Raw genomic sequence first — 27,711 nt, 5'->3', positions numbered from 1 at the left:
GCCCCCTCATTTATTGCAATGCTCTCATTTGGCTTTTACTGATGAGTTCCAGAACAGCCATGAACCAAATATTACATCATAAATTCACATCACAATTGCTGTTATTGAACGATTAACATCCCCTCGATTGACAACCCACTCATCCCGAAGGGGTGCACAACTTGCAGCAAAAATGAAGATGTGAGTGGGTTGTAACAGCTTCCCAAATGAAACATTTCCTGAACTAACCTTTTACTTATATAGTCATCTGTGTAACATTCCCCCACTCATGCCAACCCCCTACCTGATATCACTTCTCAAAATCTCTTGGTGAGGGTGGAGGAGACATCTGTCAGTACTGATTGCTATCCTTTTACCTAAATTGAAAGTGCACGTGAGTTGCTGTTGAACCCATTACTTGATTGTAAAACGTCTTCTGGTAAAACTAGCTGTCTAGATTCATGTAGGAAAATGGTGAAATACTATAACTCAGTTACGTCCGTGCCTGCAAGACAAGAAGGAAAAAATCTCTGTAATTAGTTCCCAAGTTGCGGAATTACCTGCTGCAATCTTTGGTGAAGCAGAATGTAGAAACCCCGTCAAAGTAAGTTAAAGGCGATATGGAAATCACAACTATATTGGCATTGCTTTTCTGCTCACACGTTATCCAGAGGGTTGTCTGATTGAATTTCTGATTCTCTGCAGTAACATGTAAGAATACCGTATGACATTTTAATCAAAAACACATTTGTTGTGTTTCAAATTTCAAACACATTTCAAACCATTTTGCTTAATTGGGTAATTTAATTGCTTGAACAGATTGATTTCTGTGTGGGAAATGTCTTGTGGTTAAAATAAAGACTAAATAAATTAGTTTTTTGTTTGCACATAAACCACAACTGTGATCACAAAGGGTTTCATGCAAATGTTAGATTAGATTAGATTACTTACAGTGTGGAAACAGGCCCTTCGGCCCAACAAGTCCACACCGACCCACCGAAGCGCAACCCACCCATACCCCACATTTACCCCTTACTATGGGCAATTTAGCATGGCCAATTCACCTGACCCGCACATCTTTGGACTGTGGGAGGAAACCGGAGCACCCGGAGGAAACCCACGCAGACACGGGGAGAACGTGCAAACTCCACACAGTCAGTCGCCTGAGTCGGGAATTGAACCCGGGTCTCAAACGCTGTGAGGCAGCAGTGCTAACCACTGTGCCACCGTGCCGCCCACAATGGAATATTCCAAAATATTCAGTCCCCTTATTGGCTCTGGATTTTCTTTTTTGCTCCTTTAAGGAAAAGACATGGTGATGAAAAGTTGGGGTGAAATGATGAGGAATGGTGGTTGGGAAGTGGAGAATTGAGTCTTTCTCTGCCTTGCAACTTTGTTCGTATTTTTTAATTTTGTAAAATCCACGCATGAACATTCAGCAGGATTCATTGCATAGTAATAATAGTCCAAAGATGTGCAAATTAGGTGAATTGGTCATGCTAAATTGCCCATAGTGTTAGGTGCAGAGGGAAATTAGTCTGGGTGCATTAGTCAGAGGGAAATGGGTCTGGGTGGGTTATTCTTTACAGGGTCAGTGTGGACTGGTTGGGCTGAAGAGCCTGTTTCCACACTGTAGGGAATCTAATCTAATCTAATAAGCTATGGGAACTTTGGCTGATATATTGCTGCTCAATTGGTTAAGAAACGCAGGGGTTATTTCTCCCATTTACTATTTGTACAAAATTGTAAGTATACAGATGTGGTTTGTGATTTCTACAAGCTCTTTCTCAAACCAGACTTTCCTTTACATAGCAAACAGAGAGGAAGTAAATCTATTAATGAGCCTGATTTTGATGATTGACTTTTATCAGTGCTCTACAACCTAGCTCATCTGTATGTTTACTGCCTGGACGTTTAGCTTAAATATGTCTGCAGGTTAGTTAAAGAAGGTGAAGATCATTTGGCCCTGAGGTTTCCCATTGCATAATCTAGGTGCTTGGTAAATAATTCAACGACATATCTGTTGGTCCATAGGACTATAAAATATTAACAGCAGAAGTAGCACATTAGTCTGCTCCATCATTCAAAGGGATCTTGGCTTAACTGATAACCCATACAATCATTTTCCCTTTTTTCCCAGTTAATCCTCAATTATTTTACTGATTAAAGTTTTGTCTCTTTCATCCTTGAATATCCGTAATGACCCCACCTCTACAGCCCTCTCCAGGAGACAATTCCACAGATGTGCTACCTTCAGATAGAAGAAATTCCTCATTTCTTTCTTAAGTGGATGACCTTTTATTCTGAGAAGGTCTCGCTGGTCCAAGATTATTTCATGAGGAGAAACAACATCTCCACATTTACCCTGCCAACATCCCTAAGAATCTTGTCTGTTTCAGTAAGGCCACCTCGCATTATTATAAATGCTAATGTGTACTTGTCCCACTAATCAACCTCTCCACTGTTTGTTTGAAAGGGATATTTTTCTGATAAAAGCTCGAAACCTTCCTTTTAGTGATTTGAACCGAGGCCATCTTGTCCTGCCACATTTTAATTCAGTGTTCCTGAGTTGCCTTTCCCAAACTTTTAACTATCATATACTTCCGTAAGTTCATCTCTTAGATGTCCCATTATGAAAAGCCCATGTTATGTGAGTTTTCTTGATAATGAGGACATATGACATGATGGATCTGTTTTATACTACATTTCTGCACCACCGCCAAACCTATATATATATTGCTTGTGGCTTAGTGACTTGAATAGTACTGTACATCTGGTTTGAACAGTGAATTACACAGTTAGATAACCTGTTCTGTTAACTTGTTCTGTTTTTGGTTATGCTGTCCAACACTTGATTGGCTTTTTAAAATGCTTTTTGGCACAGGTTGGACATGTTCAGTGTTGATTCATGAGAATTTTGTAAACTTAATTCTTCAGAATGTCATTACCATTCATGAAGTATGTATTACTGCTTATTTTGTTAATGGAATGAAAATCAAAATGATTTTCCACTAATTTCCACTGCAAAGCCTTGACACCATTTATTTTCTGTCTGCTGCTTCCATTTGACATAAGGACAGGCTTTTATGAGATTGTATAATACAATACAATAAGATGTTATCAGACAATGGAATACAAAGGAACCTCAATTATCCATAAGAGATGGGCGGGCACTATTTTGTTCAGATAATTGATTATTCAGTTAATTGGTTCAATGCCTTTCCTCTGGGGCTCGGAGTTTTCTGTTATGTCTGCTCCCCGCTCAGGAAATTAGGCAGCAGCACACCCGCCCCCATCCCCTATCCAACACTGCCACCCCCAAACCCTGTTCAACACTGTCCCCCCCGTCTGCTCCCCACCAACCCCCCTGTCCAGCCCCCACCCTCACCCCCTTGTCCGCCCACCAACCCCATTCAACACCGCCGCCACTCGTCTGACTGCTGTCCACACCCCTGTCCCTAGTCTGACCAGGCTGCCCTGCCCCCAGTGCACTGCTGGGGGAGGGCGGGGGGTGCGGCTGGACACCAACAATAAGACTGCTGCTGCCTTTGGGGGGGTGAGTCTCAAAAGTGTACAGGACAATGTTGGAGAGATTATCTGTGGAAGGGGGGTGGTTCAGGGTAAACCCCCCGCCCCCCCAAGTAGAACTCCAGGGAAAGTGTGGGGGGAGAGAGGGGGGGTGCGGGTGGTCAGTCATTAAGACACAGTGCCTGGGTACCCATCGATGTCCAGGACTGTTCTTGGCAGCCTTTCGGTAAGCTGAGTTCACTTTTAATCATTGTAAACAAAATACCTCTTTGATGTAATGTGTCTATCGGGACCTTGAGATCTTCTTCAGATAATCCAAAATTTGGATAATTGAGGTTCCTCCTGTGTGTGTTTTTTTGTCTGTTTAGAGAAAAATAATGTTTACTGAACACCAAAGCACTTTTACTGCAGTAGAATAACAAAATGATAATGCCAGAAACTAACAAAACCAAATACTTATGTTGCAAAATCTGTAGCCATAAAGAATCATGGAAGGTTGTTAATATATTGTAAGGCAGTAACTCAATCAAAGGTGACAAAGATAGCATTTTTAAAGATCATAATGTTCCTAAATTATTTTGCACTTCCAGTCTGAGATTTTTTTTTATTAAGTAGATACTGGTTCATTACTCGAATTCACTGGTTTGTCAGAGTTTGCATTTAGATGGACCATTTAATATTCCCTTCAATAACTAATGGCATAGCTAGTTCAAGTCCAGGAAATCTGAACTCATTGATTTTAACATGCACATATTACAGCATTGCTCTAGCTCAACCTATTATCAGCGTACATAAGTTTCACTCTGTCCACGTTCTGAATAGACCAGTGCCTATCCAGATATGACATATATCACAGAAGCAATGGCCTAAGTTGTTTGCTTTCTTGAAAAAAAAATGATTGCTGTGAACTGTCCAATATTTTGTGGGAGTTTGTGTTTTCTTTTTAGCTCTTCATTCTGTACTAAGTGTCTTGAATTTTGCCAAAAGTTTAACATTTTATCTTTTTCCTCTTTAATGGTAAAATACAGCATTTAAGACCATAAATGTCTCATTAACGGTGGCTAGTTCAAATAGTGTGATCTAATGTTTTAATTTGTACAAACTATTCACTATTCTGCATCTGTGGCCCAGAGTTTGAGGCAAAAATAATGATACGGTCAATATTATTGAGTAAATTGGACGGAAAATTCCACTGTTCACACATGTATAGCTGAAACATAGAAATGAAGATGTTGCTATTTGAGTTCCTTTTATTGTAGTACAAGCTTCATTATTCTGTAAACCCAATGGGAGACTGAGCATTTAAATACACATGACATTGTGGCACTCACTCAGCAGACACACCAGTCCAGCAACAGTATGCTCGCAAGAGTAACTGCAAATTGTCATCTGAACTGTTCAATTAACATGCATGATATTTTCAAGTGAATTGAATCCATGCTACTTAATCTGTGTTACTTACAAATAACACAAGAAATGCAACTCCTCCAGAGCAGTGAACTGGGTGTTGCGTCACCACCTTGATCTGCTCGATGATCTGACTCCTGGCCTCAGGGCTCTCACTGTGTACATGCTAGATATTTATGGTTTGGTCATGAGATCCTGAGTCTTGAGGTAGGTACAAAACTGATTACCCTTGTTGTGCAGCAGTCATTCTCTTGTTTAAAGTGGGAGCTGAAAGTTTGAGGGAATGGCAAACGGACACAGAATTCAAATAACAGGATTGCTACCAGGATAGCAGGCATTTCCCAGCCTGATGTCGTGGCTTGCAGTTACCTGGGTAGTAATCCTGGAAAAGCTATATACACACTATACAGAGCGTAAACAATGTCCTCTCACCTCACGTAAGGAGTGTCTGTCATCTCTTTGATCAGCAATGGATCTGGGAGACATTACGTTTCTGACCCTGTCACTAGCATTGCCAACCTCACCCTGTTCTACAGTTGAAGGTCTGGTTGCCAAAATTGATAGTGTTCTGTAAGCATCTTCTCCACAGAGAGCAGATGAAACACACTGCTGCTGAACTCGGGAGATAAATGCACAAAGAAAAGGTGGATAAGGCTTCCTGCAAAGAGTTCTTCTCCTCACTCTGAATCAGAGTCTGATGCAAGTGGTTATTGTAGTTCATCTTACTGCAGAACACATGTTTATGGATATGAGATTAGATCTGAAAATGTAACAGTGGGTTTGAAATGGCAAAACTGGTATTAAATCATGATATCTTGATCAAACATCTTTGTATGTTTTCAGCATATACTCCAAACCATTAGTACACATATTCCAGTACTACTCTTCCCAAATGTGCTGACTGCATTGAAAGTGTGTACACATCACACACTTTTCATTTTGGCACCATAATGGCACTCATAGTTCCCATGGCATTGGGGATATAAGTGCACATTTAATGGTATGCATTTGTAATTCACTGAGGAGTCTTCAAATGACTTACATTGTTGCTTGCTCTTCTCACACAGATTCCAATTATCCTTGCTGTTTCAGTTCTTTCATGCCTAGAAATTATAGAATATAGGAAATCATTGAGCAAATGAAAATACAATAGGGATGGCAAACATTCACTTGTCGTTGACACCAAAATCTAAGCCAATATGTAAACAATATTCATAATCTCAGTCAGAAGAAAAACCATACTTGTGTCTTAGTTTGAAATAATTTTTTGATTAAGTGCATTCAGTTTCTAAATAAACATTTTGCTGTTTTTATTTGTCTAAACCCTAAATACACTAGGGTGGATGCATAGTGATTTCTTTCTAGTCATAATTAAGATTTTCTTTCACCTTCCACTCACAGTATCATCAACTTCATGATGAATATTTTACCAGTGCAGTCATTCTCTCATTGATACTTGCTGCCTTATTTGGTCTTCTGTATCTTCTCATAATACCACAGTAAGTAATATTTATGTTTTCTTTAATATAACTGCCCTTTCGAACCTGCTATTTATTCACAAGTACAAACTTGTTTCCTATTTTTCATTTAGGAGCACGGTGGTCCTTGTCCTCTTAGTATTCTGCATTTGTTTCCTGGTTGCTTGTATTATGTATCTCCATGTCACTCGAGTGCAGGTAAACTAGGTTTTACTTTACAAGTCTTAAGAATTAAATGATCCATGTAACATGTTTTCTGGTATTAGTTCCCAAATTGATCTACAATGTTTCTTCATAACTTATGAAGAGAGTGCTTCAAATTCGAAAGAACTTGGGATACTCTTGCAATTGAATTAAGAATCCTTTCTGTCCAGGGAGACACGGTGGCTAGGTGGTCACCACTGCTGCCTCACAGTGCCAGAGACCTGGGTTCAATTCCAGCCTTGGGTGACTGTCTGTGTGGAGTTTACACATTCTCTCCATGTCTACGTGGGTTTCCTCTGGGTGCTCCGGTTTCCTCCCACAGTCCAAAGATGTGCAGGTTAGGTGAATTGACCATACTAAATTGCCCATAGTGTTCAGGGGTATGTGGGTTAGGTGCATTAGCCAGAGATAAATATAGGGTAGGGGAATGCATCTGGGTGGGTTACTCTTCGAAGGCCCGCTGTGGGCTTGTTGGGTTGATGGGCCTGTTTTCATACTGTAGGGATTCTATGATTCTTTGTGACAATGCATACATTGTCATCTGCCATTTCCACTACCCACAAACAAGCCCCACCATTAGAGATATATTTCCCTCCCCACCCCGGAGAGACCATTCTCTCCGCGACTCCCTTGACAGACACATGCACCCCCACCAGCCCTCACCCCACTCTTGGCATGTTCCCCTGCCTCTGCAAGAAGTTTGAAACCTATGGTCACACCTCTCCCTCTCCCCACCCCACCCCCTCCCACCTGCCTCCATCCAAAGCCCCAAAGGATCCTTCCACATCCAAAAGAAACCTACCTCTACCTCCACCAATGTCATCTACTATATCTGTTGCACCTAATGTGGTCTCCTCTCCATCAGGGGTGACAGGATGCCAACTTGCGGATCATTTCAGAGAACAGCTCTGGGACACCGCACCAACCAACCCCACCACCCCATGGCTGAACACTTCAACTCTCCTTTCCACCCCACCAAGGACATGCAGGTCCTGGACCTCCTCCATCGCCAAACCCTAAACACCGAACACCTGGAGGAAGAATGCCTCAACTTCCACCTTGGGACCCTGCAACCAAACCAGATTAATGTGCATTTTACCAGTTACCTCATTTTCCCCCCCTCCCACATTATCACTGTCCCAAGCCTCCAACTCGGCACTGCCCTCTTGACCTGTCCATCATCTTTCCTATCTATCCGCTCTGCCCTCCTCTCCATCATATCACCTTCTCCTCCATCTTCACCTACCTATTGCATTGTCAGCTACCTTCCTGCCAGCCTGACCTCCCCTCCCATTTATCTATCAGGCCCCCAAACCACAAACCTCATTCCTGATGAAGGGCTTATGCCCAAAACATTGATTCTCCTGCTCCTCACATGCTGCCTGACCTGCTATGTCTTTCCAGCACCACACTCTCGACTCTGATCTCCAGCACCGGCAGTCCTCACTTTCTCCTATTCCTTAAAACACACCTCTTTGACCACATTTTTGGTTATCCACATAATATCTCTTTACATAAGTCAATGTCAGATTTTGTTTTATATGCATCTCTCAAGCACCTTGGGACATTTTATCACACTAACAATACTGTGTGCATACGCATTGCTGTCACTCCTGTTTCTAAGTCATGCCTGCTTCAAAGATATTCTATTAGGAAGGATCCCAATGCCTCAATCACTTCCCAAATGTAGCCTATGTAAATAACTGTTCCTGCAGTTACCAACCAATATTCTTTTATGTGTAAATCAATCTTCACCAAAAACTGTATACTTCCTGTTTAAGTGAAAGAATCCTTTAGAAGCAGCTGTGCCAATGTTTCCAATCCTCCACCACAAGTTTAGTTGGTCAAGATTTATTTGTGGGGATAGGGCTAAGATACTTATGTCTATTTGTGGTATTGAATTCGGTGAATTATTTCAACACAGCTATACCTGTCAGGGCAATACATTTATTGGCTTTATGTTAGAAATGTACCCTATTAATATACACTAATGGAGCTGTTGTATATTGATCATAGTGAGACAGAGCATATACTGTGTTTTTTAAAACAAAGTGTTATACCAGATACTGTGCAATGTAATATTGTACAATGTACTATTCTGCTGTGAAGTGATAACAGTATGTGTAAATGACTTGTTCCTCATGTCCATAACATCCCAAGATTAATTGGAGGCTGATTTCTTAATGATAACATTTGATTTCAGTGGTAACATTTTTAGTGTGGAGGCTTGATTTGATTTGATATGTTATTGTCACATGTACTGAGGTACATTAAAAAAAATTGTTTGACATGCTGACCAGATAAATCATACCTTATATAAATACATCATGAGTAATAGAACAGAATGCAAATATAGTGTTACAGCTACAGAGAAGGTGCAGAGAAAGATCAACTCTAATATGAGAGGTTCATTCATAAATTAGATAATAGTGGGGAAGAAGTCTTGGATTTCCTCTCTAAGATTAAATGTTGTGTTTACTTTGTCTTTATGAGTGATTTTGTGATATTGTGTTCTCAAAAGGGAATCAATTACATTTGCAAAGAATGTGGATATAGAATAATAACCATTATGTTTGAGGCCTTATTTTCTGTACCACCTGGTACTCCCTGGACTGTTCTGGGACTGAGTGATCATGATTACAGCTTTTCTATACTTTGTCCCTAAAATATGCAGGAAAATTGCATTTATGACAACTGAAGTATGATAACCAAATCACCGAAGTAGAAACATTATATTTGAATTCTATTACAAGTATAACTTGCTGAAATATAATTACCTTTTTAGTGTTTTCCAGGGTGCCTGACAATACAAATTCGAACTATTATCTGCGTATTCATAGTAATCTTAACCTATTCAGTGGCCCAAGGATGTGTGGTAAGCAAATGTCAGATTATTTTAATTATATCAAATGCATTTTTACAGTGAAAACAGCACAAACTGATTAGGGATTGGCATTTGGCAATTAATGCAAATCCTGTTCTGAAATTTAAGCCACTTTACTTTTGAGGTCTCTGGCTTGGTAATTTCCAGCATGGATATACTTAGATTTATAAAAATTAACTGTGTTTAGGTTGCAATTTCATCATCCACAGATAGATCTCCCTCATCTTTGTTCAAAAGGATTTAATAACCAAAAAGGACCTAATGTTAATTCCTAGTCAGAATTACGTTTGTGGATCTGAGACTGGGAGAATGGTACATATACTAGATCAAAAATGAATATTTTGCAGAATTCCTGCCCTGTATGCCACTTAGTATTCTTAGTGGGAATGTTGAGGGTGAGAGAAGAACATTAGTCAGGACATCAGGAAGATAGAGGAACTGCCCCCATATCTATGTCATCTGATAACAAAATCAGGTTCCGGTGTCATAACCGCACAAATGTTTAAATATTTGTAAAAAGTACTGACACCTAGGGTTCATCCTGGAAGATTGGCCAATGACTTGAAATTCCCCAGGTAAGTAATGCAAGCAGAATGAAGATACAATGGTGAGTCAGGAACTGCAGAATATTGGGGTCCCATCACTCACTGGCAGAATTGTAGTGATGCACCAAGAGGTTTACAGACTCTGGTAATTGCATTTGTGACCTCTTCCCTTTGAAACTCCAGCATGATATCATCCAGAAGAACTTGTAAATCAGCACCTCAGAAATTACTTCAGCCATCACTGGTCAAGGTTAACAAATGACCAACAAAATCCAGATAAGTTGGAGTGACATACAGCACCCTGAACTTTATAATTAATCAGACTTTAAGTTAAAACTGTGCAAATGTATCATTAACTTTTATGTTCGACAATTGTCCTTTTGGATGTTTACATGTGATTGCTATATTTATTCTTTATTGGAGAGCTTCCATTTGAAGATTTCTCAATGTTTCAGCTTTATAGGACACATAAGAAGCGGCATCAGATTGTGGGGTAAGAATAGCTATAGCAATAGAGGAGCAGTGACCTTTGGATAAGACAATATATTAAGGCACTACTCCTTTTCAAATGTCATGGTAATATTTGAAGATGTGCAATATTTGAGAAACGGAAGTGTCCTGACTAATATTTCTTACCCAGAAAAAAAAACAATCAGATGTGTTTGTCTTCTTTATCAGACACATTTGGGGAACATTGCAGGGATATTGCTAAATTTCAAATACTAGTTCATTTTGTGAAGCACTTTGAAACAGTAAGATAAAGTCTTTTTTTAAAAGTGTTAATGTTTATTAATCTGGAGATTTTGCTCAAACATATAAACATAGGAATTATAAGCAGGAATAGGCCATTTAGGCGCTCAAGCCTGCTCCACTATTCAATAAATACATGGCTGACTTTATTACCCCACATTGCCAGCTACTATTGATGCCCTTTCACTCCCTTGCTGATCAAAAATCTCTACATTAGCCATAAATGTATTCAAAGACTTTGCTTTATTGTATCTCAAAGAAGAACATTCCAAAAATTCACCATCCTCTTAGAATAAAAATCTCCTAATCTCTATTTTAAATGGATACCCCTTCGTTTTTAAACAAGGACCTCTGGTTCTTGATTCTTCCACAAGGGGAAACATTGTTTCTAATCCATCATGCCAAGTCTCCTCTGGATTTTATATCTTTCAAACAAGTCACCTCTTACCGTTCTAAGCTCCATCAGCTATAAGCCAAGCTTGTCCAGCCTTTTCTTTTAAAATAACCCATCCATTCCATGCATAGTCTAATAATCTTTCTTGGAACTGTTTCAACACTTTTACATCCATTCTTAAATATCTGTACACAGTACTTCTCGTGCTGTACCTCCCCGCCTCTTCAATGCTACCTATCCCTCTACCTAACTTTGTATCATCTGCAGACCTAGCCGGAATGCTCTCAGTTCCTTCATCTAGATTGTTAATGAATAAAGTGAAACATTGTGGTTCCAACACTGAGCCTTGCAAAACACCATTTGTCACGGGCTGCCATCCTGAGAATGAACCTTTTATCCCCACCCACTGCTTTCTGCCATACAGCCAGGCCTCTATCCATGCTAGCACCTTGCCTCTAACTCCATGTGCCCTTGTTTTCCTCAGTAGCCTCTTGTGCGGCACCTTGTCAAAGGCCTTCTTAAAGTCCAGGTAGATGTCATCCGTTGGCTCTCCTTAGTCTAGACTATTCATTACTTCCTCAAAGAATTCTAGAGGTTTGTCAGACATGGCCTCCCCTTGATGAAACCATGCTGACTTTTCCCTATTTTACCATACACGTCCAGGTATTCTGAAATCTCATTCTTCACAATAGATTCCAGGATCTTACCCACGATTGAGGTTAAGCTAATTCATCTGTAATTTCCAATCTTTTTCCTTACTCCATTTTTAAATAGGGATGTCACATTAGCGATTTTCCAGTCCTCTGGGACCCTCCCTGATTCTAGCGATTACTGAAAGATCACCACTAACACCTCTACTATCTCTTCAGCTAACTTCCTTGGAACTCTGGGGTGTAGTCCATCTGGTCCAGGTGATTTATCCACCTTCAGGCCATTCAGTTTTTCTAGCACTTTCTCCTTGATGATGACCCCCATACTCAGCTCTGCCCCCTCACTCTCTTGAATTTTTGGGATATTACTTGTGTTTTCCACTGTGAAAACTGATGCAGTGTAATTATTCAGTTCCTCAGCCATTTGCTTGTTCCCCACTACTATCTCTTCAGTGTCATTTTCCAATAGTTTGATGTCCACTTTTGCCTTTCTTTTGCCCTTTATATATCTAAAGAAACTCTTAGAGTCTTTTATATTACTGACTAGCTTAACTTCATATTTAATCTTCTCCCTCCTTATTTTTTTTGTTGTTACCTTCTATTGGTCTTGTAAGATTTCCAATCCTCTGGTATTCCACTGCCCTTTGCCACATTATATGCTTTCTCTTTTGTTTTTATGCTATCCCTGACTTCCCTAGTCAGCCATGATTGCCTCATCCTCCGTGTACCATGCTTTTTTTTAATACTCGGGATGAATCTCTGCTGTGTCTCCTGAAGCACTCCCAGAAACACTTGCCATTGCTGTTCTACTGCCTTTATTTATGTTCAGTTGCAATAACTTCTTGTAAGGTTATTCAGATCCACTGATAGTTGAATTTTCAACTGTTCACCTTTATGCCTTATTCCTTTATAGTATAAATAGGAAAATTTCAGCATTTTTAAAATTCTTTCATCATATCAATAATTAGGGGTTGAGTTGCTCTTTCATTAGAGAGAGATGACTGGTGATAGTCTAATCTGAGAGTCAACGCACCTCAGATGAGGGGTGAGGTGGGAAGGTGGAGGTCTTTATTGACCATGCTGTTGGCATTGTTCTGCATGGCAAACCAGCTTTCCAGCTATCTGAGCTAACCAACCCTTCTGTATGAGTAATGGAATGTAAGAGTGCCAAGTTCAGCAAAGTACTTAAGAAGCAACTGTCTTCTGAAGTACAGAAGTGTTCAATTGTTTTGCTTCAAAGTATCGTAAACTTGTAGAATAATTATCTAATAATGTTTCTTTTGATGAAAAGATTATAAATCCTTTTTACTTTGTGTTTACACAGGTTGGCTGCATGCCTTGGCTATGGACTACCAACTCTAGCAGCTCCATTGTTATTGTTACCCCTGATGGACTCAATAAAACAATGACTGAATTGCCTTGTGATGCAGCCCACTATGCTTTTCTTGCTTGTGTTGTTGGAACACTAAGTCTTGCAATATTCCTGCGCATATCTTCATTACCAAAAATGATTCTACTCCTCATTGTCACAATTTTGTATATAGTAGTTTTTGAGATTAGTGGATACAGAAGAGCAATGGGGTAAGTATTTAATTATTTCACAGTACTATCAGTTCAGATGCATATGATTTTTAAGTTTTTCCTGATTTATTTGTCAATAAATTAAAAATCAGTGTGGCTAAGTTAAGCTTGTAGCAGTAACGGGTTTACGTTATGAATAATGTAGGCAAAAGTTTTATTTTTGTATGGTGGTCCATACTAACTTGCATTGATATAAGTAAAAGTATTACATTGTTAAGCTTTAAGAGAAAAAAAACTCATGTTTTTTTTTCACTAAACACCTCAGCTCTTCTATGTAGTCAATCAGCTTTGTTTAAAAATAGACTTGTAAATGTCCCTGAGTTTAGTTTCCAGAATATTTCATAAAGTAAGTGCAAGAAATTGTTTATTTTTCATACTATTTCGAGTTATGTATTTAACAAATAAAGACACTTTGTTTGTTCTAACCATGGATACTTAATTACCTTTCTAAACTGATAATATATTAATTTCTTGTGTCCATTACAACATATATCTCGTAATGAATAGGTATTACTGCAAAGTTTTAATGAATGTATTCTTGTTTTTATTTCTTTTCTAAAGACGTGACTCATTTTATATAAGAGGATATGAATCTATTTTGGCAATTCTACTTTTCTCTTGTGCACTTGCACTTCACTCCAGACAATTGGACCTGAAGTTGCGCTTAGACTACCTCTGGGCTGTGCAGGTAAGCTTTTACTAAAAATGCTGTGTGTTTTTGAATTCAACCAAACACAACATGGGACATAAATGTTAAACTTATTTACAATGTGTAGATGTTAAATGCTGGAAATGTAAAATAAGAAAATTGTCAGTTCAAAAACAAAACATCTTGCTTAATAGTTTTCATAATATTTTGTTTAATCTTGCTTTGACGCATCTTCTACTATCCTGAAATCAACAATTTTACTTTTTTCTTTGAAGTATGTCATACAGGAGTGGCTTTACATTGGTTTGATTACATCAATTTTACGGGAACAATGCAGTCAGTCAAAGGTGCAGCATCCCTAGAGAGAGTGATGCCTTGTTGATAACAGTAAATGAATAGGACTGAAAATATACACATTACAATGAAGTGTGCACAGCTTTTATCATCTGAGAAGTTTGTAAAGAAATGAAATTGATAAATGAGAGAATACATGATGAGTTTTGTATTGGAATTGACATAAGATTAATTGGGATATGTGAAAGTTAGAACTAGGTGTGTACAATTTGAATTATCATTTATGTTTTTGGGTAATCCATTGATTTCAAATTTTCTGGAAGAGGGAGGAGTGTGATATTAACCGAACCAATCCTGAATGTCTGATGTTTCAGTTTAAAGAAGTACTTTCTATATGTATGCAAATTCCCCAATTTATATACAATACATTTAAGATGCAGTTTTAAAATAAGGGTTTCAGTATTGTTTTCAAATCTTTTATACCCTTTTTTGTTTGCTTTGGTGTATAAGGCAAACTTGATTCAGAATATCCGATTGATGCAGTAATGTATCCTGACAGAATTGTTTTAGGACCGCACAGAAGTCCTGCCACACTCACAACTTCAGATGGCCAATTACCCAGCATCTGGAACCTTCAAAAAAAAGTGTTCAACTCTGAAATCAAACCAGAGACTTCAGAGGGTTTGGACTTTCTTCCTTGAATAGCTATCAACAAATTGTTAGAGTGATAACCTTGCTTGATTCCTGGCCAACTTAAAACAAACACCCCAGACTCACCACTAACTCTCATGTACCTGCTTTGACTGACACAACTCCAATCTGACCATCACCTCCCCAACACCCACTCTGATAACCTAAACTCCATTCCCCCAATGCTGATCTGGCTCAACCCCCACATGAGTTGGCCTACTCCCAAAACCTCCTTCACCTTCACTACCCAACTCCTCTCGACCTGACCTGACTGTCTGTCTCTTTCCTGTCCTACTCTTCACCACCAACCTGCCATCCTATCCCGACACTCATCTGGCAGCCTGTGACTTAGCTTACACACTTATCACTTATCTCAGTAGCTTTTCTCAGAGATTTTAAGGAATTTATGCTCTTCATTTGCTGGAATGCAATGGTAACTGCTGCAAAAAGATTGCAGACAGCAAGGAGATGGCTGGATTGAAGATACACTGCATTTTTCTGAAGCTTCCAGCCTCAAAAATGTGAAGCCAGATACAGGGAAAGGAAGTAAATGTAAGAGCAGCAACCTGTAGGTGATTGCTGGCTCGGAAGCTTTCTACCAGTGGATAATTTACTGAGATGTATCCATTAGATGTGTTGACAATGGTGTCTGATACCAACAGAAGTGATTACCTTGGAGATCTGAAGAGTGAATAAAATTCGGCCACTGATTATGGGATACAACAGAGTTTTGGCACTGGATGCTTTCTTAGATTTTGTTGAACTTGTCTCTGTGAATTTGAGGACCTTTGTGTACACAGGGATGTTTCTGCCCCTGCTGACAGTAAAAGTGTTGGGCTTTCATTTCTTGCTATTTTAAAAGCAATGAAAATGCATGAAAAGTACCACACAGAGCCAGTTCTTCTGCTCAACCTGTCCAGCATTGACATTACCATCCACATGACTAATTAGCTCTATTTACACCAATTGAGCACTGACTATTGAATCTAACAAAGAATTTTAGCGCTTTGGTATTTTTTATGGATACTGTTGAACTTAATTTCCATAGGAATAAGTACAGTTTCAGGACGAAGTAAACAAAATTGATACATTTTTTGAAGAAGCAAAACATTACAGATACCATCTCCACCTGCCCATTTGTAAAAATAATGAATTTATAAATGGCACAGATTCTGTAATGGTGTCATTGAAGAAACTCACATAGCAAGCATGTGCTTTGCCAAAGAAGCAGTAAGGCATCTGAAATAAAAGCAAAGTACTGAAAAAAGACAACATGAGAGGCAGCATTTGTGGAGAGAGACAGAGAGCAAGACATAGTTAACATTTTAAGGTGAAATGAGTTCCAAAGAAGAGTCATTTTGGACTTGAATTGTTAACACAGATGTTCCAGCATTTTCAGTTTTTATTTCAGATTTTGGCACCCATGGTATTTTGCGTTTATCACAGTAAGGTAACTATGCCAGGTATTGTAGTACAATGTGCTAGGCAGCATTGATTGTAGCTGTAAAGATGATGACTGCACTCAGCCCACCACAGCCTCAGTTCAAGCACACTCAAGATGTGTACAGTAACTATTAGGATGTCTACCAGCAAGGTACCTGTCAGGTAACCCATTCACTTCTCAGTAGATCTGAGAAATGTATCCAATTCAGCTATAGTGACATAGAACTGTTCCACAGAGAGAGGTGACAAGATGCACTAATTCTCTCCTCATTACATGATACATGAGAGACTTTTCTGAAGTTTTCAGCTTTGGAACAATGACTTGCTCTCTCTCACTCTCTCCTTTGTGGCTTTTTATCCAATTGTCTGCAGGTTAACCTCATTAATATTTGAAGGTATTTCCTGTTTCTATCCCGTTCTCTGCTCCATTTTGTTGATTGCTATTGAAGGGAGATCCGCACTTTACTGGGTTATGCCATCTGCCTGACAATTAGATCAGTCTTTCCATATGTCAGCACTCAGTACTGCTACTCCACCAGTCTGTTTGCTATATTCCCTTCCCAACTTGTCAAATACATCCCAGGCCCTAATCGCCTTACCCAGCAAAGCTGTCTGATGATACAGTAGTGTTGTGGAACTGAAACAGTTGTGGGTAACTAAATTAGTTGACTGCATGGTGAACTCATGATTGCAGGTGATCAGTGGATGAGCATTCACCCTCAGTTGAGAAATGTAGATATAAACTGCGGAATTTCAAGGTCACATTATACGAGTGAATAATTGATTAACCTGTACATAAACTGTAGCTTTTATATTGTTTGATAACAGGAAAAAATGAATAGTGGGTTTCAAACATATCTGGGATTTGTTTGCAAATCTAACCTCTATAAATAGCACAACATCTCATTACCTGCAGGTGTGAAGGGACAAATATTAAAGGCTTCAAAGCTTCTAGGATGCTTATTTATTTAGAACATTGTGCCTCCATCAATTATTATTTGAATGCTTCACTCAGGAATCTTATTGATTGGATGGCCAGCAGGAATTGTATTAGTGCTCCATGAGGTTAATTTAAAGTCAATGTTGCACTACTGTATGTGTGATATTGCAAAAACAAAAGGAACAAAAAAAATGACATTTATTATATTGTTTATTAAATAGAAAACAAAGATTTATTCAGGCAAACCACAAATGTTGATTTTCTAAGGAAAAAGAGCACACACTATTGTTCACCAGAGAAAAGTTTCAAAACTCCAAGAGTTTTTACAAAATACAGAGAAAAAAAATCCCATAATAACTGAGCTTTTTTTAATTATGAAAAAGTTTGTATTGTCTGTTAATTATGAAAAAGTTTGCATTGTCTGTAATTTACTTTGCCACTCCCCGGTCATCTCTGAATTTGGTGGGTAGCTAATGAAATAATCATGAATGTCAATGGTTCCCTTTGAATTTATAACCGTTGTACAGTGTTCATTCAGATTAATTTTAATTTTAAAAGGTCTATGATATGTTCCTGTAGTTTAACACAAATTGGTTTCTAATCTGCGAGAAAAGTAAAAAAGGCTCGGCTTGAGATGGAGTACTCGAAGACAAATGAGAAGACATTGCAAATTGAATTTGAGTTACTTGACAAAATGTAAAGGAGCTGCATGTACTTTAGTTCTGATGAAACGTTATTCTGCACAAAAAGCAAGTGTTTGAGTACCATCTTTATCAAGTACTTTCTTTTTGTCTTCATACTACTTTCTGCGCATTACGTGAAGTGAAGTTAATAATGTGTTGGCAGGCAGAAGCTGTGGGAGAAAAATGCTCATTGATAGTGCAAGCATGGCAAACCAGACAGGAGGTTTAATTAAAGACAGTAATCACTGCCAAGTATTTCTATATATTAGGCATAATAAGGAAGGATCCACTTAGGTAAAGGTCTTAAAATGAACGTAAATATATAAAGCAGGGCATGCGTATACTGGGTTTTGGGGGAGGGTAGTATTTCAAAAACAACTTACTTGATGCTCAGCATGCCATATCATTTTATTATTCAACAGCTTTCACAGTGGAGTGTATACTTACATTTATATCATTTTATAATAGTGTTTTTACACATTTAATAAACAGACTACAAACCACAATATTGTACATAGAAATATTTAAAATAAGAACAGGCATAGGTTATTCGGTGCTTTGATTGTGCTCTGCTATCCGATATGATCATGTTTGATCATCCTACTCATTACCATGTTCCTACTTTTGCCCCATATCTTTTGATCCCTTTAGCCTTAAGAAATATATTGTTGTCTTGACCTCAAACCTTTTCTGTGGCAGAGAATTCCCCAAAGTTACTACTGTCTGAATAAAGAAATTTCTCTTCAGTCCTAAATGGCCTACGCTGTATTCTTAAACTGTGATCTCTACTTGTGGACTACCTGGTCACTGGGTACATTAGTCCTGACTTACCAGGTCTGTTCATGTTAGGATTTCACAGGTTTCTAAAAGATCACTCCTAATTATTTTAAACTCCAGTGAACACAGTCCTAACTGACCCAGTCTTTCTTCATATGTCAGTCCTGAATCTGAGGAATTGGATAAACCTTCATTGCATTCTCTCCATATCCAGAACATCCTTCCTCAGGTAAGGAGACGAAAACCACTTGCATTGCGCCAGATGTGGGCTCACCAATAACCTGTAAATTTGCAGCAAGAAAATCCCTGCTCTTGTACTCAAATCCTCCTACTATGAAGGTCAACATACCATTTGCATTCTTCACCACCTGCTGCACCTTCACCCAGGCCTCATTTCACCACCTATTTTCCCAATCTATCACCATTCAGTTAATAATCTTCCTTCCTGTTTTTGCTATCAAAATAGATAACTTTGCATTTCTCCCTATTGTTTTTTCAGCTGCCATGCATTTGTCCATTCACTCTTGTCTAAATCATATTGAAGCATCTCTGGATCATTCTCACAGTTCACCCCCTGTCCTAGCATTGTGTCAACTACAAACTTGAAACTATTTCATTTAATTCTCTCATTTAAATTATTAATATAGGTTATGAATCACTGGGGCCCAAAACTGATCCCTGCAGTACCCTACTAGTCACTCAGAAAATGACCTGTTTATTCCAACTGTTCCTGATTCTGCCAACCAGTTCTCTATCCATGTCAATACATACCACACAATCACATGCACATTTCATTTTATTCGTTCATTCCTTATATGAGTCCATATCAAATGTCTTCTGAATGTCTAACCATATCCAGTCTTTATCAATTCTATGGTATGCATCCTCTCAAATTTCCAGTAGCTTTGTCAAGCATGATTTCCCTTTTGTAAATCCATGCTGATTCAGTCCAATCCTATCGCTGTTTTCCAAGTGCTTTGCTATCACATCTTTAATAATGGACAAGCTGCCCCCAATCCATAGGAACTGGTCCAGATTCTATAGAATTTTTAAAGATGACCACCAATACTCTACTCTTTATGGAGACACTTTCTAAAGTATTCCGGGATGGAGATCATCAGGCTGTAGGGATTTGTTGGCGTTTAATCCGATCAATGTTCCAAATGCCATTTCTTTATTAACATTGATTTCTTTCAGTTCCTCTCTTTTTCACTCCTTTTGTGAAGACAGAAATAGTTATCTGATTGATCTGCCATCTGTTTGTTCCTCATTACAGCTTGCCCTATTTCTGATTGTAAAGGAACTACATCTGTCCTCACTATCTTTTCATACACCTATTGAAGATTTAATAACCAGTTTATATATATTTCCTCTTAGCTACTCTCGTATTCTATTCTTCCCCTCTTAATCAGTTTGGCTTCCTTTGCTGAAATCTAAACTGTCCCAGTCCTCAGGTCTGTTTTGCCCAATTTGCACACCCCTTCCTTGGATCTAAAACTGTCCCTAATTTCCCTTGTTTTCCATGACCAGGCCACCTTTCCCATTTTGTTTTTTGTTGCCAGACAGGACTGCACAATTTTTACAGTTCCTCCTCTTTAAATGTTTGTCATTGTCTGCCCACTCTCATTCCTGTTAGCATTACTTCCTCGTTTATCTTAGCCAGCTTACTCCACCTACCATCATGGTTTTCTCTATTCTGATTCAGGATCCCAGTCTCAGAATCAACAATGTCACTCTCCACCTTAATAAAGAATTCTTTCATATTCTGGTCACTGTACCCCAACCACTAGATTACAACCATTCCTTTCTCATTACACAATATCCAGTGGAGAATGGCCTGTCTTCGACATATTGATACAGAATTCCTCCTCTACAGTATTGTTACTGATTTAATTTGCCCAATCTATATATGGATGAAAGGTGACCATAATTATAGCTGTGCCTTTATTGGTTGCATCTCTAATTTTCCACTTAATACCTTTCCCAACATTACCATTACAATTTGGAGGTCTGTATATAACCTCCAGTATTGTTATCTGCCCCTTGGTGTTTCTAACTTTAACCCATACACAATCCACTTCACCAGAGCTCATATCCTTCCTCGCTATTATGCTAATGTCCTCTTTAATCAGCAATGCTACCCATCTCCTTTTCCTCTATCCTTCTTAAAAGCTGAATACCCTTAGATATTCAGTTCCCATCCCTGGTCACCCTCTAGCCATGTCTCCGTGATCCCACTATATCATACCTACTTATATCTATTTGTGTGACTAATTCATCTACTTTATTATGTTTGCCGTTGTCTTAAGATGTTTCATCCTGATCACATTATTTTGTACTGAAGCTTGACTTCTCCGTTGACATCACTTTTCATTTTCCAATGTCTCCTTTTGTTATTGCCCTTATTTCCCTGTCTACTGTCTCGCTGTATAGATTGCCATGCCCCTGCCATTTTAGATTAAACCCTCCCTAACCAAACTCACAAATATTCCCCTAGGACACCGGTTCTCTTCCTGCCTAGATGCAATCTGTCCATTGTGTACATGATCCCACTTCTCCCAGAACCCGTTCCAATGCCTCAGAAATCTGAAACCCTGGCTCTTACACCATCTCTCCAGCCATGTATTAATCTGATATATCCTCCTATTTCTACTTTGAGTTTATGGCACTGGTAGTAATCCACTTGATGGACTGGTTGCTTCCTAACTCCTCATATTCAGCTTTTGGGACCTCATTTCTTTTTTATTTAAACTAAAGTTGTTGCTACCAATATCTACCATGGCCACTGGGTGTTCACTTTCCCATTCCAGAATGCCCTGCAGCCACCAGCGTTCCCTCTAATTTTCTTACTGGCTGTATGGTCTTTCAACTTCCACACATGGCAACCATTTTCAGAATTGGAAGTCAATTCCATGATCATTTTGCTGATCCTTTTGGTTGTGCATGGGATGTAGAGTCATGCAGCCAAGAGGGACCATTGATTGCTGCTTCCTCTTTTTTCCTCGCATTTGGGAGGCAACATGTTATCCCAGAGTTTCATTTGTGGCCACATAGTATACACAACGTATTCAAAACATCTACATTTCTAAAGCACACTATCATCAGCGGTGTTCATCATTTCAAAGTCCAAGTAGGGTGTCCTCTCATTGAAAATGAATGGTCTTGTGTTATTTAGGTGGTGATATTTATAATGAACTAAAATATCCAAATAAAACTTGCAAAAAGAATAAAAACACTTTAAAAACTATTAGCAGCAAACTGTCATAGAACTCGAGTTGGAAACAAAAGCAGAAATTGCTGGAGAAACTCAGCAGGTCTGGCAATGTCTGTGGAGAAAAAAAACTGAATTAACATTTCAAAGAAAGTGACCTGAACTTCTCCAGCACTTTCAGTTTTTGGTTGTTTCTATCTCCTGCATCAACAACTTCTGCTTTTGTTTCATTATTCACCTCAATTTTCCGCTTTCAGTATAAGAATCAGTTCTGGTGAATACTGTTGTAGTTTTGTTACTGGTGTTAGTTCTAGAAGGCTTTTTTTTTGCCTCACATTTCCAAATTATAAATCAGAGGTTATTCTGACAAACCATGATTAAATTGTTTGAGGACCTGACAAGTATAGAGAGAAGTGCAATGTATATGGATTATTTATATGGAAGTGAAGACAAATTATTGAGCTGGTTAGGAACTTGATAGGCCAGCAGGAAATTGAGAGAAAGGGTAATGAGCTGGTATGTGAAGTGGCAGAATGTGATGAGAAATATTCCTTTAGGACCTCTTTTGGGGCTTATATTCACCCTTTTTATTAATAGTTTAGGTTATGACTTAGCCATATTTCCAATTTTACCAAATTTATTAAAGATTCTTGAAGATGTAACATGGATGGATGAAGAGGTATAAGTAAGTGTAGCATGTATAAATTTCCAGTAATCATTTCACAAGATGACATATAAAACATTACTGTGCAAGGTCGGAACTCGTGGTTTTAGGGTATTATTGGAATGGTTAGTGGATTAGCTAATAAATAAGAAACAAAATACTCAATATAAATGCACATTGTCAGTTGGGCAAACTAATTAATGGTGTGCCACAGAGATCAGTCCTGGGTCCTTAACTATTAACTGAGCTATTGACTTGGATGAAGGGGCTGTGTCCAGAGTGCCATATTCTCTGACACTGCAAAATTGGCAAGCACGCAAATTGTGAAGATACAAAATATCTGCAAAGTGATTAAGGAACTTGGAAAATGTGTAATACAGAAACATGTGAAATTAACCACATTAGCAGAAAAATGAAAAGTAAAATATTTAAATGAAAAGAAACTGCAGAATCCTGCATTACAAAGGGATCTTGATGTTCTCATCTATGAGTTGCAAAAAAAAGTGATGTGCTGTGCAGCAAGTAATTAGAAAGATAAATTGAATGTTAACTTCTATCACTGGGAGATAGATTATAACAATAAGGAGTCTAGCTACAACTGTTTGGAGCATAATTGAGGCCACACCTGGGATGCCGTACAGGGTTTTGTTCCCCTTCCTGAATGGGGATATACTTGCACTGGAAGCAATCTGGAGAAGAAGAGTTCAGTTCCTTGAAGAAAGATCTTTTCTTACAATGAAATATTAAGCAGCTTCATTGGAGTTAGAAGAATAAGAAATGATCATTTTAAACACACAATATTCAGAGAGGGCTTGACAGATGCTGAAAGGATGCTCCCCCTTGTGGAGAAATCTAGAACTAAGCAGCACAACTTCAAAATAAGAAATCTCCCTTCTGTGGTAATTTCTGCTGTCTTGAGTGTTATCAATCTTGAAAACTCTCTACTGCAATGGGGTTGTTTAGTTTCGATAGAGCTTTGTCTCCAAGGACAGATAGGAAAGTGGAGTTACGTTCTAGTTCAAAACAACAAGATGTAGAATCAATTTAGGTGAAAATAAGAAAAGTAGGAATTCACTTGTGTAGAGTATAGAGTCATAAACGATAGTTACACTATTAGATAAAAATTATAGGATGCAGTAACTAGGGCCTGTAAGCAAGGTATTTTAATAATCATGAGTAATTTTAAACAGTATGTAGAGTAGATGAACCTGATTGACAAAGGTAGTCAAGAACTGAGTTGAAAGCATAAGTTTGGTGATGGTAATTGTTTCAATTTCTTCCCTTTCTTTTTAAGTGTCTTTGAAAAGTTTTTAAGTCTTCTACAGTGAAGACAGGCACAACATATCTATTTCAATGTCTCCACAAATCCCTAATTTTCATTATGAAGTCTCAAGACACTCTGTCTATAGAGGATCAACATTAGCACTCCTTTTGTGTTTAAATACTTTTAGAAACTCTTACTATATGGTTTATATCACTGGATATTAGATTAGATTAGATTACTTACAGTGTGGAAACAGGCCCTTCGGCCCAACAAGTCCACACCGACCCGCCGAAGCGCAACCCACCCATACCCCTCCATTTACCCCTTAACTAACACTACGGGCAATTGAACATGGCCAATTCACCTGACCCGCACATCTTTGGACTGTGGGAGGAAACCAGAGCACCCGGAGGAAACCCACGCAGACACGGGGAGAACGTGCAAACTCCACACAGTCAGTCGCCTGAGTTGGGAATTGAACCCGGGTCTCAGGCGCTGTGAGGCAGCAGTGCTAACCACTGTGCCACCGTGCCGCCTATATATTTCTCTCAGACTCTTATTTCTCCCTCTATCATTTTCAGTCAGTCTCTTTTAAGGTGGCAAGCTGTAAATAGTAAAATGGCACCGGGTTCAGTGCTAAAGTCTCAACAAATTACAATAAATATCAATGACTTGGATTTGAGGACTGAAAGTATGGTAGCTAAATGTGTTGATTATATTAAAGTAGGTGTGAAAGCAAGTTATCAAGAAAGTGTTAAAGGCTTTACCAAATGATAAACATGGGTTAAATGAGTAGGCTGAAAATTGCCAGGCTGTATTTTGAAAAAAATGTGAACTTGCACACTGTGCTTGGAAGTACATTAACTGACTAGAGAAAAATTGCAAAACCCTGAGGTATAGAGGGACCCTGGTTATTCTAAAACATTAATCACAAGAAGTTTAATTTACAATACAGCATGTGATTAGGAAGGCACATGGAATGTTGATGTTGATGCAAGGGGAATGGAATGTATAAATGATAAATGTTTACTGCAGCTGAACAGAACCTTGGTGTGACCATATCTGGTGGATTGTGTATAACTTTGGTCTATTTATTTGGAAACAAAAACGTATAAATAAATTAAAAGCAATTTAGGGAAGGTTCACTCAACTCATTCTTGGGAAGAAGGTATGAAGAATGGCTGAACTGGTTAGGCTGTTACCCACTGGAGTTTTGAAGAATGTGAAGTGATCTTACTTAAACATACAAGGTCCCAAGGAGATTTAATAGGGTGACTTCCGAGAGGATGTTTTCCTTTCTATGTGTGATTAGAACCAGGTGACTTTACGAAACTAGAGGTCTCCCCTGTATGAGAAATAAGGAGATATTCTTTCTCTCAGAAGGTTTTCAGTCTGTGAAACTCGCTTCCTCAAAAGTAGAGGCTGTGCCATTGAGTTTATTTGAGCCTAAGTTGGATCATTTTTTTTTCAGTTAGCAAGGGAGTCAAGTGCTAAAACTGAGACCACAACCAGAACAGCAGTCATCTTATTGAATGGCTATGCAGATTTGAATGGCCTGCTAGTGCTCCTAAATTTTATGATGTCCTTTAACAGTTTGATCAGCCAAGATCTTCCTGAATGATGGGGCAAACTCTAGGGGCTAAATGGTTGACTTCTGCTCCTATCTCTGATATTCTTGTGCTTTTAATAGAAAGTCAGGCCACATTGTAAGCAATGTATATGCAATGGTAAGATAACAAAGAGATTTGTGAGAATAAATGAATAAACAAGACTGCAGCAATAGGTGAAGCCCTTCCTGATGAAGGGCTTTTGCCCAAAATGGGAATTTTCCTGCTCCTCGGATGCTGCCTGACCTGCTGTGCTTTTCCAGCATCACTCTCTCGACTCTACTCCCCAGCATCTGTAGTCCTCACCTTTGCCTGGTTGATTGCAACACGTAGGTTGAAGAAGGGCTCATGCCCGAAACATCGATTCTCCTGCTCCTTGGATGCTGCCTGACCTGCTGCGCTTTTCCAGCAACCCGTTTTCAGCTGCAACACGTAGGTGTCAATGTCAACAATGTGATTTCACACATTATGGAGCTAAAAAGGGTAGAATATAATACCTTCTAAACTGTGAAAATCCAGCAATATTTGAGACCCGAAGAGTTATCAGGGTCTAAGATTGTTATGACCAGGTAAAGAAACTTATCAAAAAGACTAGTGACACAAGAGGGTAAAAGTCATGTTTTAATTAAACAGAACCTACTTGGACTTTGCCTCAAACCATGAACAGTTCTATGCACTGTTGTAAGACAAATCTTTGCCATAGCTGTACAGAACCTTGGTGTGACCACATCTGGTGGATTGTATATAGTTTTGGTATCTATATTTTGAAACAAAACATATAAATAAATTAAAAACAATTTAGGGAAGGTTCACTGAACTAATTCCTGGGATGCACATATGGCCAACTTGGTAGATTTGTTGTCACCATATAGTTTCTATGTAGGGAGCTATAAGGCCAGGTTGGTCTAGTGTGGTAGAGGAAAACCACCAGATAATCGAATGAAAAGAAGCTCTGTACAAATAAGTTGCAGCTTGTTGCTGTCATGCAATAAGTTATTAGTTTCATTGGTGTTATAGACATTGGTACTGACAATATAAGGAGACTTCAATGTTAGGTCTTACTCCTTCAAGAATCAAATCTATTCCCCATCCAAGGGGGAAACATAGGACATGTGACAATATCATAATAGATGGTGCTTAATATAATCCTCAAATTTAATCCTTTCACTCATTTAAACCCTGATATAGCATCTACCCCAAGCTTTTTGTTCACCCAATATTAACATCATACATCTATGTAGCTGTCCTGTTGAAACAGGTACTTTAATTTTTCTATATCCTGGATCTCTGAACCAGGCATTTATTTTTCCTTTTTAGCCATTTCCCAAATCTGCCGAAAGTGGTTATTCCATCTCCATGGTAGTTTGCATTGACCTGCATGCACCACATCCTTAATTTATGTGAGCAGAGTTTTACTCTCAATCTGCTAGTAAATCTGTGCTGAAGTGCATGGACTCATTACTTAAACTTGTTCATGGGGTTGGACACTTTCATTTACTCTTAATACTTGTATTAATGTTGAAACTGACAAGTTCATTTCCTCATTGTTCTACTTAAGGATTGCTTCATCTTGGCATGATCACAATCACTGGTACTTCTTCATGTGATGATACAAAAATGAAATATTCTGTGTGAACTTGCATCTTTTCAGTATCTGATATCAGGGTTTCAGTATGTCAACACTACCTGTTCGCAACTCTATATTTCAGTCTGAATTATGTTTCTTAAGGATTCATCAAAGAGCTCATGTGGGGAATACTGTTCATTTGCTATGTCATACTTTGTTCCCTAGTAAACTTTGCTGATTCTTTCAGTCTGAACTCTTCTCAGTGTTGATAGGAGTGCAGTCCAAAGATGTGCAGGTTAGGTGATTAGCCATGCCAAATTGTCCATCATCTTCTGGGGATGTGTAGGTTAGGTGCATTAGTCGGGGTGTGGGTGGGGTGGGGGGGGGTGTTAAATGTTGAGTAATATGATAGGGGAATAGGTCCGGGTGGGTTATGCTTTGGAGGGTCAGTGTGGACTTGTTGGGCTGAAGGGCCTGTTTCCACACTGTAGGGATTCTTCTTCTATGAAGTGGAAAACCTTT

General features: G+C 38.7%; 1 protein-coding gene across 1 annotated transcript in view; it reads left to right on the top strand.

Moving 5' to 3' along the window:
- The window catches only part of LOC132816069 (adenylate cyclase type 1-like), a 294,971-nt gene that overhangs the window by 209,128 nt on the left and 58,132 nt on the right, over positions 1–27,711 (top strand). Inside the window, exons 10-14 of the mRNA XM_060825498.1 lie at positions 6,316–6,413; positions 6,506–6,590; positions 9,382–9,471; positions 13,144–13,400; positions 13,962–14,088. Of these exons, the coding sequence (XP_060681481.1) occupies positions 6,316–6,413; positions 6,506–6,590; positions 9,382–9,471; positions 13,144–13,400; positions 13,962–14,088 (657 nt within the window). The remainder of the gene's footprint in view (positions 1–6,315; positions 6,414–6,505; positions 6,591–9,381; positions 9,472–13,143; positions 13,401–13,961; positions 14,089–27,711) is intronic.

This window comes from Hemiscyllium ocellatum, chromosome 5, assembly GCF_020745735.1.
Source record: "Hemiscyllium ocellatum isolate sHemOce1 chromosome 5, sHemOce1.pat.X.cur, whole genome shotgun sequence".
NCBI classification, from domain to species: domain Eukaryota; kingdom Metazoa; phylum Chordata; class Chondrichthyes; order Orectolobiformes; family Hemiscylliidae; genus Hemiscyllium; species Hemiscyllium ocellatum.
This window is presented reverse-complemented; position numbering and strand designations above follow the sequence as displayed.